This window comes from Psittacula echo (genome assembly GCF_963264785.1).
Source record: "Psittacula echo genome assembly, chromosome: 6".
Taxonomy (NCBI): Eukaryota; Metazoa; Chordata; class Aves; order Psittaciformes; family Psittacidae; genus Psittacula; species Psittacula echo.
The window spans coordinates 62,144,398-62,156,718 of record NC_137743.1 but is presented as its reverse complement, the minus strand read 5'-3'; the positions used below and the strand labels follow the sequence as shown (position 1 = coordinate 62,156,718).

The 12,321-nt window shown below is 39.2% G+C and overlaps 1 protein-coding gene across 1 annotated transcript in view; it reads left to right on the top strand.

Moving 5' to 3' along the window:
- RBMS1 (RNA binding motif single stranded interacting protein 1) overlaps positions 1-12,321 on the top strand; it is a 94,724-nt gene that overhangs the window by 65,794 nt on the left and 16,609 nt on the right. Inside the window, exons 5-6 of the mRNA XM_080621698.1 lie at positions 5,135-5,292; positions 7,798-7,877. Of these exons, the coding sequence (XP_080477824.1) occupies positions 5,135-5,292; positions 7,798-7,877 (238 nt within the window). The remainder of the gene's footprint in view (positions 1-5,134; positions 5,293-7,797; positions 7,878-12,321) is intronic.

Sequence of the window (12,321 nt, the reverse complement as noted above, 5' to 3'; positions counted from 1 at the left end):
TCCTGAATTTTTAACTTTTTAACCATTTTCGATGCCAAAACCTTGTATAAACGCAAACATCTGTTTGTACGGTGCCTTTTGTGTATGACAGGATAAAGATGCATGGGGAGTCTTAGTTGTGGTTGCCATTTGGAATTCAGCTTGGAAATCTAGCATGTTCTAAGGGGAAGGAAGTTGCTTGCTGCTTATGATCTCCCAAAATGTACCCAGATTGCTGTTTTAAGGTTTAGTAGTCTTGTGATGACAGAAGCTGCACAGTGACGTAAGTAATTAACAAGAGGAGGTGTTTTGCACATTAATAATTATTCTGCTACCAAACTATATAAAATTTCAAATGCACTCTCGAAAGAGTTCAGCCTTGCTTTAGATGTACCCCAACAGTGCTATCCCAGTGTTGTAAATGAGCTTTTTAGAGATGGCAGGGTTTTTTTGTTTTGTTTCGTTTGCACAGCTTTTTCCCTGCAAAGCGAAGAAGTGGATTGTGGATTAATTTAATCTATCCTGACCTAGTTGGAGTTGATGATCCATATGAGTCCCTTCCAACTTGAGATATTCTGTGGCTCTCATTTGTCCCTGTAGCTGAACTGCTGCTGCTCCCCAGGATGGCTGTGGGTTTGCTCCTGCAGTGCAGATACAACCCTGTTGCACTGTGGAATGTGTTTGTTGACATTTCAACTACTTTGTCCTGGGAGAATTGCAGATGAATGAAATTTCAGCTCATATTCCAGTATTTCAGTTTGAAATCCTCATCCACTGGCTGCTTTTTGCTCCTCTTCTCCCATGTCTGCCCTCTTACAGGTTCTAGCTATGGATATACGTAAAAGTATTTTCAAGCTTCACTTTTTCCACTATGGTCAGTATGCCCTGTCAAAGGATCAAAAGCAGAAATAACTGAATCCCTGGTAGAATTCAGGCTGTAATAGACTGTAACATAGAGGAAGGGTCAAGAAAGCAAAGTAAGTCCTTTCCAGTCAGCTACTCATCCATGCACCTGACCAAAACCCAGTAGTTGCTAATGCAAAATATGGATTGTCAAATGGGCCACAAGTCAAATTTTTCCATCACAATATACTTTCTGTTCAGAGAAAGCAATTTCTTTACAACAATTTCCTCTGATGCACTTCCTTCTCACTCTCCCCCACCCCATTCCTAAGGGATTTGCAATGTAGGTTAGTGGTAACGTTGAAAATGATCTTTCAAAGTAGAGCATTCCCTTCTCACACAATGCTGTTTGATTTTTATGGCATGAAGCTTTCTTTGCTAGGTGCATAGGTACAAGAATTAAGCTTCCCAGCATGTATGGAGGAAGATCTTAATGTTTTAACCATGAATTGTAGTAGGTCTTTCTGTCCCTTTTGGAAAGGAAAGCTCATGATCTTTCATCCTGAATACAATGCCTGCATAATGCAAAAGTGTGGTAACCCCCTAGGATAGAATAGGAGCCCAAGAGAAGCGCAATGTGATCTGCCCAGTTACCTAAATAAAACAGATTGCTCTGACATTCTGCAGTTGACAGTTTCTTTCTCTGTTAGGTGTTTCTGAATGTAAGCATTTATTTCTTGCATGTAAATTACATTTTTATTAGTGTGAATAAAATGGGGCAGGTTTTTTTATCTCTCCCAATGTTGTTAGGCTTTTTAATGAGAACATTTTTATAATGTAATTTAGACCTTTTGTTATTATAGAATAAAAATATGAGCAAATTATATTAAAATATGCAAGGGGTCTGATTTCCCAGCTTGTAGGTTTAGGTTATTTAGAGAAGTTTTAAGATATTTGTGTGCAATGCATTTTACAGCTTATAATAAAAAATAAAGAATATTTTTTCCTTTCAAATACTATTTAGAGTTTCATAAAATTATGTTATAGCTACAAATGCAATTTTATAATGCCCGTGGCTGAAAGCTTCTTATAAAGCTTTTGCTAATAGTGCTCATTAAAGAAGGAAGTAAGCCTGCATATCTCAAGGTGCAAAACAAAACTGGCTACTACAGCCTGAGCAACAAACTAATTCCAAAAATGTGAAAGCTGTCTTCATTTCAGATTCCTTCCTGAGGAAATTTGAATTGTGTGTAACATCGATTTTCCCTCATGGTTGAACACTCCCCAGCAGTAAGTGTTAATGTCAGCTGGGGCCTCTCAATGAATCCATTTTCTTGTCTTTCTGCTGATTTTTCTAACTTGAAAAAGAAGTCAGATACTGTAAGATAATTTAAATCACAAACCTCTGTGCGTACTGTATAGGTTCAGTATTATTATGGGAGGAGGAATATTTCCAGTAGATACCAAAAGGAAAAACATTCATGGTAGTCAAGTGCCATTTGCGATGGACTGTAGAGGGACTGATGAGGACACTTGGCACTTGGAAAAGTTTGTGTTTTCTAAGGTATGTGGGATTTCAGTGTGGCTAGGCAAAGCAGATCAGAAGGATGTAATGGAAGCTTGTTTCCCTTGTATAGGTCCTTTGATCCTGAAATTCCTTAAAAAACCTTTACAGAAAACTTCAGAACATTAGCCTTTTCTAGTTCAGTCTTGGGGTAAAAGTGCAAATAGTGAAGGTCCATAAACATAGAATTTGCTTCCGCATTTTTAAGTTTCATTAGTTTTTAGAACAGGATAGTTCATTTTTATGCCTAAAAGGTGCAGTCTCACCCTCCCCTAGCCCCCAACTCCTTTCCTTTTTTTTTTTTTAACTAGGGAAAACCAACCCCAACTCAGAGGTGGTATCCAGGATAGCAAGTTACTAAATTATACAATATGCCACCAATGGCACTGAGATAGAATCATAGAATAGTTAGGGTTGGAAAGGACCTTAAGATCATCTAGTTCCAACCCCCCTGCCATGGACAGGGACACCTCACACTAAACCATGCCACCCAAGGCCTCATCCAACCTGGCCTTGAACACCGCCAAGGATGGAGCACTCACAACCTCCCTGGGCAACCCATTCCAGTGCCTCACCACCCTCTCAGTAAAGAATTTCTTCCTTAGATCCAATCTAAACTTCCCCTGTTTAAGTTTGAACCCGTTACCCCTTGTCCTGTCACTACAGTCCCTGATGAAGAGTCCATCTCCAGCATCCTTGTAGGCCCCCTTCAGATACTGGAAGGCTGCTCTGAGGTCTCCATGCAGCCTTCTCTTCTCCAGGCTGAACAGCCCCAACTTTCTCAGCCTGTCTTCATACGGGAAGTGCTCCAGTCCCCTGATCATCCTCGTGGCCCTCCTCTGGACTTGTTCCAACAGTTCCATGTCCTTTTTATGTTGAGGACACCAGAACTGCACACAATACTCCAAGTGAGGTCTCACGAGAGCAGAGTAGAGGGGCAGGATCACCTCCTTCGACCTGCTGGTGACACTTCTTTTGATGCAGCCCAGGATACAGTTGGCTTTCTGGGCTGTGAGCGCACACTGAAGCTGGCTCATGTTCATTTTCTCATTGACCAACATCCCCAAGTCCTTCTCCGCAGGGCTGCTCTGAATCTCTTCTCCGCCCAACCTGTAGCCGTGCCTGGGATTGCTCCGACCCCCCAGGTGTAGGACCTTGCACTTGGCATGGTTAAAATTCATCAGGTTGGCATCAGCCCACCCCACAAGCGTGTCGAGGTCCCTCTGGATGGCATCGCTTCCCTCCAGCGTATCAACCGAACCACACAGCTTGGTGTCATCGGCAAACTTGCTGAGGGCGCACTCAATCCCACTGTCCATGTCACCGACAAAGATGTTGAACAAGACTGGTCCTAACACCGATCCCTGAGGGACACCACTCGTTACTGGTCTCCAGCTGGACTTCGAGCCATTGACCACAACTCTTTGCGTGCGGCCATCCAGCCAGTTCTTTATCCACTGAGTGGTCCACCCATCAAATTGATGTCTCTCCAATTTAGAGACAAGGATGTCATGTGGGACAGTGTCAAACGCTTTGCACAGGTCCAGGTATTACTAATATAAGGACAGCTTAAGGACAGATTGATACCTAATCTGTATAAAAAGGTATCATTACCCGTGCAGCTATAATCACTTTAATAAATGCTTTAATTCCAGTAGGCAAGTGTTGTGGTTTCGTTTTTTGTTTTCTTGTTTGATTTGAACTTCTTTGTGAATGAGTTAGCCCTCTTGTACAGAATGGAAATATGCTGAGGACTGTTCCGACAAAACAGTGTTTGTTTCAGATTGCATCACTCCTAATGCCAAAAAGTTCTGAATATAATGCATCTTGAACTGTACGGGAGCCACAATGATGACATCAAGGTTTTGCACAACTGTCAGGGCCAAGTCATACAGTTCCGTGTAGCTTAAGAATCTATTTCATCACATAGCATGGTCAACATTTAGCAGTATGAGAGAAATGCTTAATCACCACAGCTGGAAAATCTGTAGACCAACACTGGAAATGATAATTTTTGGCAAAAAATGTTTCTTTGAGATGGAATTTCATGGCGCATACATAGATCACTCAATGTAGATACCCTAAGATCAGGGGAGTGACAAAGACGTGACTACTTTTATCTCTTCCTTAATTGCTCATCTTCAGGCTGCCCTGCTCTGTCATTTTGTCTTTCTATAGAAGGGTTTTGGAAAACTTTTGTCTGTATGCATAATGTAAAAGTTAGGTAAAAACTCAAAAACATTATGTGTGGGAGACGATGACAGTGTCCCACTCACTTCTGTATCAGCCTATTCTTGTGGTAATATTTTGGCAATGTACATACTCTTAGATGCATTGTTTCCAATATTTTCTCTTTTTCATTTAGCTCTGGCATTTTTCAGCTCTTCCCACAATTCTTGTATTGCTTTGTCTACTAATTCCTGGTTTTGTCTTTTTTTTTTCCTTTCAGGAAAATCTGAAAGATGAAGGTGTAATACGAACTATAAACTAGTCAATTATTCACCTTTATCTCCCCTTAAAAATGTTGTTGTCAGCAGTAATAGGAGGAGGATAGCTTTCTCAGGAATGCTGTAGAGAGTGATTGAAGATGGAGGTCACTAATTCTAGGAAAGAGTAGCCTTTTAAAAAGGGGCCTGAGAAGTAAAAATTTGTGCCAGTAGTAGTTATATGTAATTGTTGTTATATCTTGTATTCAAAATGTCTTTCCAGTGGCAGCATTAATAACAGTTTGCTTTCATTTTCTTTCAGCAACAAGAACAAGACCCAACTAATTTATACATTTCCAATTTGCCACTTTCAATGGATGAGCAGGAGCTTGAGAACATGCTGAAACCGTTTGGCCAGGTTATCTCTACAAGGATACTGCGGGACTCGAGTGGGACAAGCCGTGGTGTTGGCTTTGCAAGGTATTGCAGTGGCATTAGCATGCTGGCAGCTTTCTTCCTTTTTTCTTTAATTGAAAAGACAGGAATAGGAGGAAAAGGCAGAAATTACTGAAAATTATCAACCTTTTAAAGAGAAGTGAGATCTAGATGGAGGTACCAGCAGGGTTTTGTTAATTATTCCTTTGGTAAGGCAAATATGGCTGTGTCTCATCTTGCTTAGATGGCTAAATCTGAATCTGTTGCTCTTAATGGACAACAATCTAGAATAAGAGTTCATTCTCTACTACTTCCTTCTCTTCTCTGTACTTCTCTTTTCTGGTCTATCCCTGAACCAATAAGCAAGATTGCAGTGATTTGCAGAGACTTCTCCTGTGACTGTTCTGTCTTTTGAGGCTTGAATTTGAGACAGGAGACTGTAAGGAGGAACCCCTTTCCTCCCACCCCCATCCTTTTTTTTTCCCCTTCATTAGTTCCTCTGAGAAAATGAACTCACCATTGCCCTTTGAATGTCAGCCCTTCGAATTTTCTGGCTCATTAACATGTTGTCATCTGGGAAAGAAAATATTTTCATTCACTTACAGTAAATCTCACCTTAAAATATTTGCAAGCTGTGTCAAATATCTCTCCTAAATCAACAAGAACAAGTATTTTCTATAAATTAGTAGATACCTCCCACATGTTCTGTCTGTGTGAGCTTACTTTTTCTCTAGTTAACTCAGTTATTTGTTCTGGGATCTCTTGATCAGAGCCTTTTCTGTGCCTTTCTAGTATTTTTCTCTCTTTAAGTCCTGCTTTAAATATAGCATGGCAATCAAAATTTGGAGGCTTTAGATTGGATATTTCTATCATCAAATATAGGGGCATTGAGTCTTTTCTCCCTAAACTTGCTTACTAACTCTGTCTTGAATCAGTGGTATTTTAGGAATGGTTTTATTCTAATGTAACCAGAAGAGTTTTAAAATTGTGTGTAGAAGTCCGAAAGACTTGTGTATATCCAAAACCTCACTTGTATTAAAGACTTTAAAAGTGGTTAAAGTAAGTATTTTCTCAATAGGTTCTGTATTATGCATTGTTTTATATATATGTATAAACTTGGTTATTTTTGTACACATATTTATGCACACACATACACAAGTAATAGAGTGAGGGTTTGCTGTCATAGCTAATAAGAATTTCTCCCCTTCTGCAAACTAGGTATTGGAATATTTTTGGGTAAATATTAGTTCAAGTTAAAATTGTCCCATGAAACATGTAGCCATTAAATAAAGATTTTAATTTCTCGCCTTTGGGAGCATTTTATTAGGTTAATAAATGGTAATGTATTTTATCAAGTCCAAGCTTGAGTCTGAAGCTAAATTATATTGTTTGTTCCATGGAAGACAAAAAAAAAAAATGTTTGATGCAGATCCAACAATCCAAAACTTCTGAAAATTCCCTAGAAGGTATTTTTGAAACCATGAGGAAAACTTCGTGCTCAGTCTGCCATTTTGATGATTTTGGTTGCTGTCTATGACTGTATTTTTGACAACCTGTGCAGAAGGGCTATCAGAATTAAAATGGTGCCAGAACTGCATAATTTTTAGTACTGCTGCTTTACTGCTGAGGTCATTGGCCTAATTTGTGGAATTGAATTACAGAACTTAATGAACAAATAAAAAGGAATACCCAGTCAGTATTATCCAAACATTGTCTTGCAGACAGCTGCAAAATATATTCTTTTGAAATATACTTTGTTACACTTGCATATCTCAGTCATCCATTGCAATTTAGTCCAAGCTGGCAGTTAGAACTGACACATCTACACTGCAGTGCGAGGATGTAGCTGCACCCTGTGGAGCCACTCCCAGATTAGCTGTAGCTCACCAGTAGTCCACCCAGCCTGTTAAGTCTAGTTTTCACAACGTAAGTGCACAAACCTGTTCAAGCTGGATTAATTCTTAGTAGCAGTCACAGATACTCTGTTACTGGTTCCTGTTTTGAAGGTAACTTAGAGACAACTAAATAAGGGGCAGGTAGTTGGGATGATACCTATAGGGTAAAAACTGCAAAGGCAGTTTGGGTCATGCAGTCAGGCATGCTTATATTTGCGTGTATTACTTTTAAACCATGTACACGCATCAGAATCCTTAGCAAAAGTGGCATTAATGTTTGTTGTATATATCGTAGACTCTTAAGGATCAAGCTGTGGGTGATTGTGAATCAGTCTTTGCTTCCTTCAAGATTGGATAGGTACTTCGTACTGTAGCTGTCCAAATTATGATTTGCTTAATTTCTAAGTAAATAAGGGTATTGTATTTGCAGTTTGGCACTGACTTGGGCCTCAGAGTGCATAAAATGTTAATGGAGTTTAGTTCTACCTCTCTGAAGTTGTGTATTCTTAGAAGGCATCTTCTCTGTGTTGCTCATACATGGGAAAGCAAGCCACAAAATGAAGCGAGAAAAGGCAAGAAATGTGCTTTAAAAAATCACAAACATGGAAATCTGGATGAGTGTTTAATTTATGCAAATTATTCTTTATTTTCTTAGGATGGAGTCAACAGAAAAATGTGAAGCAGTGATTGCTCATTTTAATGGAAAATTCATAAAGACACCAGCAGGAGTTTCTGGTATGTTGCATATATTTCTAACAAGATGTATGAATGGGTTGCAGCTTGTGGAGTGGAAGCCTGATTGTTTATCTGGCTTCTCATTCAGAAACAGACTTATTAAAATTAAGCTGTGTCTTGTTGGATGACTGTAATGCTTGCTCACTTGTAACACAATATATCACTTCTATAAACCTTTTATAGGAATCCGGTAGTGTTCTCTCGTAGCAGAAAAACAATCAGCTAAGATGCCTTATAGAATCATAGAATAGTTAGGGTTGGAAAGCCTTAAGCCAGTTATGCAGAGCTTTACATCCTACGTAATCCTAGTTGAAGTCAGGAAACAAGTGTGTGTTGTATGTGTATCAGAACAGAATTTGGCTGATGGTCCATGAACAGGTATGGTGGGGTTTTGTTTGGTTGGTAGTTTTGGGGTTTTGTTTTGTTTTGTTTTGCTTGTCTGTTTTGGGTTGGTGGTGTTTTTTTGTTTGGATTTTCTTGGTTTGGGGTTTTTTTGAGAGGCAGAAAATGAACTACTTTTGCCATCTGTTGATTTTTTGAAGTAATTTTCAATAAAAGATTTGATTAAAAAAACATAGATTCTGCAGCAGTGCCTTAAGGCCAGGCACTTTCATTCATTGGGAAACTGTGACTCTCAAGTCTACGTAGTCTTTGAGATTCTTCAGGAAGATTGAAGGGCAGGTCAGTGAATGCTACTTCTGGAAACATTGTGCAAGGCAAAATGCAGAGCAGCTACACAGTGCAATTTTTTTTGTCACACTAAGTTCCTCATCAGTTTGTTTGCTTTGTCAGCATTGTTTCTAAGAGACAAAATGTATATTCTATAAACACTTAAAAATGAGGAAAGGAAATTCAGAGCAGCAGAGTAAAACAGAAAGAAAAGAGGACCATAAAGGAGGAAAGAATACATGCCTGACATTCCAGGCAGCTTTCGGTAACCATTTTACTGAGAATCCCAAGTGGGAATTTTACAAATTACATTGTTGATGTGGTTGCTGAAGCTGCCTTTATCCCGCTGGTGAAATGTTCTCTGCAGCCAGACCCTGACACCGAGGAGGAGAGCGGTCCTCGGCAGGCAGACAAGAATGTGGCTTGTTTAGTAAAACTACATACATGCCTCATCCCTGAAAGAGTAGTCGAGTTCGAGGCAGTCTGTTCTGCAGTGGAGATGGAAAGCTGCTGCAGAGCACAGGAAACCACTCCCTTCGCCAACACTAATCTAATGCAGGGTTTTGACTTCCCTCTCTTGGCTTTGGCAAACCCTTTGCATTGGTATTGATTGCTGAGATTCTTTAGGTGAAACTCTTTTATACATAGGGGCTGTAACATTTATTTTGCTATTTCATATATTTAGCAATCTGTTTTATGAGATGGAAAATCCCTTTAGGGGCAAAGAGATCATAGAACAATTTTCTCTGAATTCTGCCTGCGCTCTGATCCACCCTCTGTGATTAGTTTTATAGTGCTGCTATGGCTTTGGACATAAAATGCGAGTAAAAAGTATAGAGAAACTAAGAATTCAAATTAACATATAGGGGTTTCTTTTCAATTAGAACCAGTAAAAAGAACTATCAGAACTTCCTATTAGTGCTTTTTAGCTTGCACATTTTTATTTTCAGTTGTATTACCGTGTTCTCAATGAACAAGTTATCAAGCATGTCATTGCTAATCATGCTGTCTCTGGTGGGCTGTTGCTGAAGTTGGAGTTGCACCCTTATATGATCAAGTTCAACCAGGCAGAGATAAAAAGTCGATGCATGCAATTCTAAGAGCACTTTCTGCATTGTGGAGGAAAGTTTACCAGAAAAGTCTGATTAATTAGGGACAATAAATTTGCACAGAACTGGTGATTGTCAGAAAATGGAAACTAAAGAAGGGTCTCAAGATGTAATCCACCTCATGAACTTTAACTTCGAATGCTTACTTGGCAAAGTACTCATCTAGGCTCTCTTTCTAGAATAGGTAAAGCAGCACACACCTCCAGAGACTGATGTGTCTTTGCTGTCAGCTGTCCTTGTGGTTGCAAAGAGTTTCTAGATGAGTTGCTCAGAAATAGGTGACTCTCGATGTCTGAAAGTCAGTTGAGATAGGTCATACCTCCATGGTGCTGAAAAATGCAATAAATAATTAGGTGCATAAGGGTGTTTTGAGAACCTTGGTTATTAAAGACCATCAATTCTGTTGTATTAGGGTACAGCCTCAACTCTGCTTTTCCATGCTGGTGCTGTGAAGCTGAATTGCTTCTTTGAAAGGCTTTTACGGAGTTCAGATTCTTTCTGTAGTTCCTCACCACATCACAAGCATATGTCAAATAATGCAGTCTTTTTAGAGGATGCAGCTTATGCATAATAATATGCTGCAGTTTGCCAGAAAGCGGGGCAGTCATGGGGCATCTGTGGTCTTGGGCTACCTGCAGAGAGAAAAGTGGATATAGTGGGAAAGCTCTTGGACAAAGGTGAGGAAAATGTTTTGAAATAGATTAGCATCTTTCAGGGTTGTAGAGGAGCAAGTTCAAATAAATGCAGAATAAAATCGTAGAACTGGAACTACGTTTAACTTCAAACATTGTGTCATAGAAACTTGGCTAAGATCAGCAAAGAGAGCTGGCTATAAAAACACTGTTATCAGGATGTGGAGGGTAGGAGAGACTGGCCTGTAATGCAATAGGTGTGGGAGGAAGAACATCTGTTCAACAAAAACGTGCTTTCATAATATAGCTTTGTTATTTTAATCAAGTTTGGGTTTAAATGGAAGAATGGGTTAAACACAGTTACAGGAAGCATAGGTTGAAACCTCCTGGAGCATGAGAAGACAGAACAGAAAAGCTCTCTGAGAATCTGAAAGGAACAGAGGTAGCACGGGGTGGTCACAGAAGTGTTGACTGTAGAATTGAGAGAGTGACTGGGCATAGATGATACTGAGCAAGCTGAACCCAGATGAACAAACTATTCAGGCTTTATTTCCCTGTGCTATAGTAGATTAATGAAATATAGTCGATACTTAATATGTCATCCTTTGTCTTCAGTGAGGAAGAAGGAAGATCAGCTCAGAGAGCAATTCCAAATGCACTGCAAGTTGGTGTAATCCTAAAACTCCTAGGAGTGGTGCATTAGTTTCACCATTTGTTCTAGTTGGGGTTTGTACTTCCATTATCTAAGTTATTGTAATAGTTTGTTCTGTTTTGTGGACTGTGATTTTCTGTCCATTTCTCTTAGGACTTTGATTTTTTGTGTTTCATTCTTTTCTCAACTGTATATTTATTACGTGATTGCTATAATCTTGAAATAACTTGCATTTAGTTCGTTTAGTTCTACTTTTTAAAGAATTGTTTTCAGTGAATAATGGGATATTTAAAGCTTTACTATTCTGTGAAATGTGAAGCTCATGAATTGGAGGAAACAGACCAGGCTAGTATAAGGGAGCGGGAGGCAGAAGATGAGTAGTGAGGGCAGAGCAGCATTCATAGCCTCCTTTCCCTAAAGATGATACTTAAAGATGATATTAAAGATGATACTGTCTTTTTGTCTTGTGTTGGTCCTGTAATGATGATTTCGCTGGGCGAAATCATGAAAGGCATCTCCTCCATATCACAGCAGCATGATGATATCTGAGAATAATTATATAAATGATTACATGAAGCAGTTGTGCTGTAGAATACCTAAGGTATTTGTAAGTCTGAGTGTATTTGGTTTTGTTGCATTTAAAATGAAAAATACAGAAGGTTGAAAGCTACAAAAGTTTTATGCCTGTTGTACAGCCTTTATGGGTTATTTAGTACTTCTTTTACTGAGAAATAACCTGAATAATTTTTGTTTTAATGTGTGTAAGGTGGAGAGCATTTTTGATGAGCAGCTCGTACCATTTTTGCTTCAGGAATGGTGGGTTATGGTGATGATCCAAAAAGCACAGGTTATCTATGACCCACTCTTCCCACTTATGGTAAAGATACCGGTCACTCAGATTATTTTTTTTTAGGAGGGTATTTGAAGACAGGTGAGAGCCCTGCTTCTGCCTGTTCTCTTGAGTATAGGCTAGGAAGAGGGCCACCAGGTATGGTGGCTACTGCTGCTTGAAATTATTCTGATCCTACTGCAGGAGAGGAGTAAAATGGAGCTTTGAAGTAGTTACTTTGTGGCAGTCATTTTTGAGTGTTTTCTATTTGCTTACCTTTAAAAAGGAAAGAACACTGCAAATCTCTATATAGTGAATTTAAATTACTTGACCATAAACTCTATCTCTCAGTTATATTTCACAGATCGTTTAGAAATAAACCAGGAACCGCAGTCTGAAAACCACTGCTAAAATGTATCAAGAGGTCACAGTGCTGGTGTTACTCTTGATTGTCACACTGAAGGCAGAGAAACCAAAATTTTGCACATTAGATCAAAGATGAGAAGCTTTTACTGCTCTAATTTTCATAGTTCATAATTGCAGCTTAGTTTTA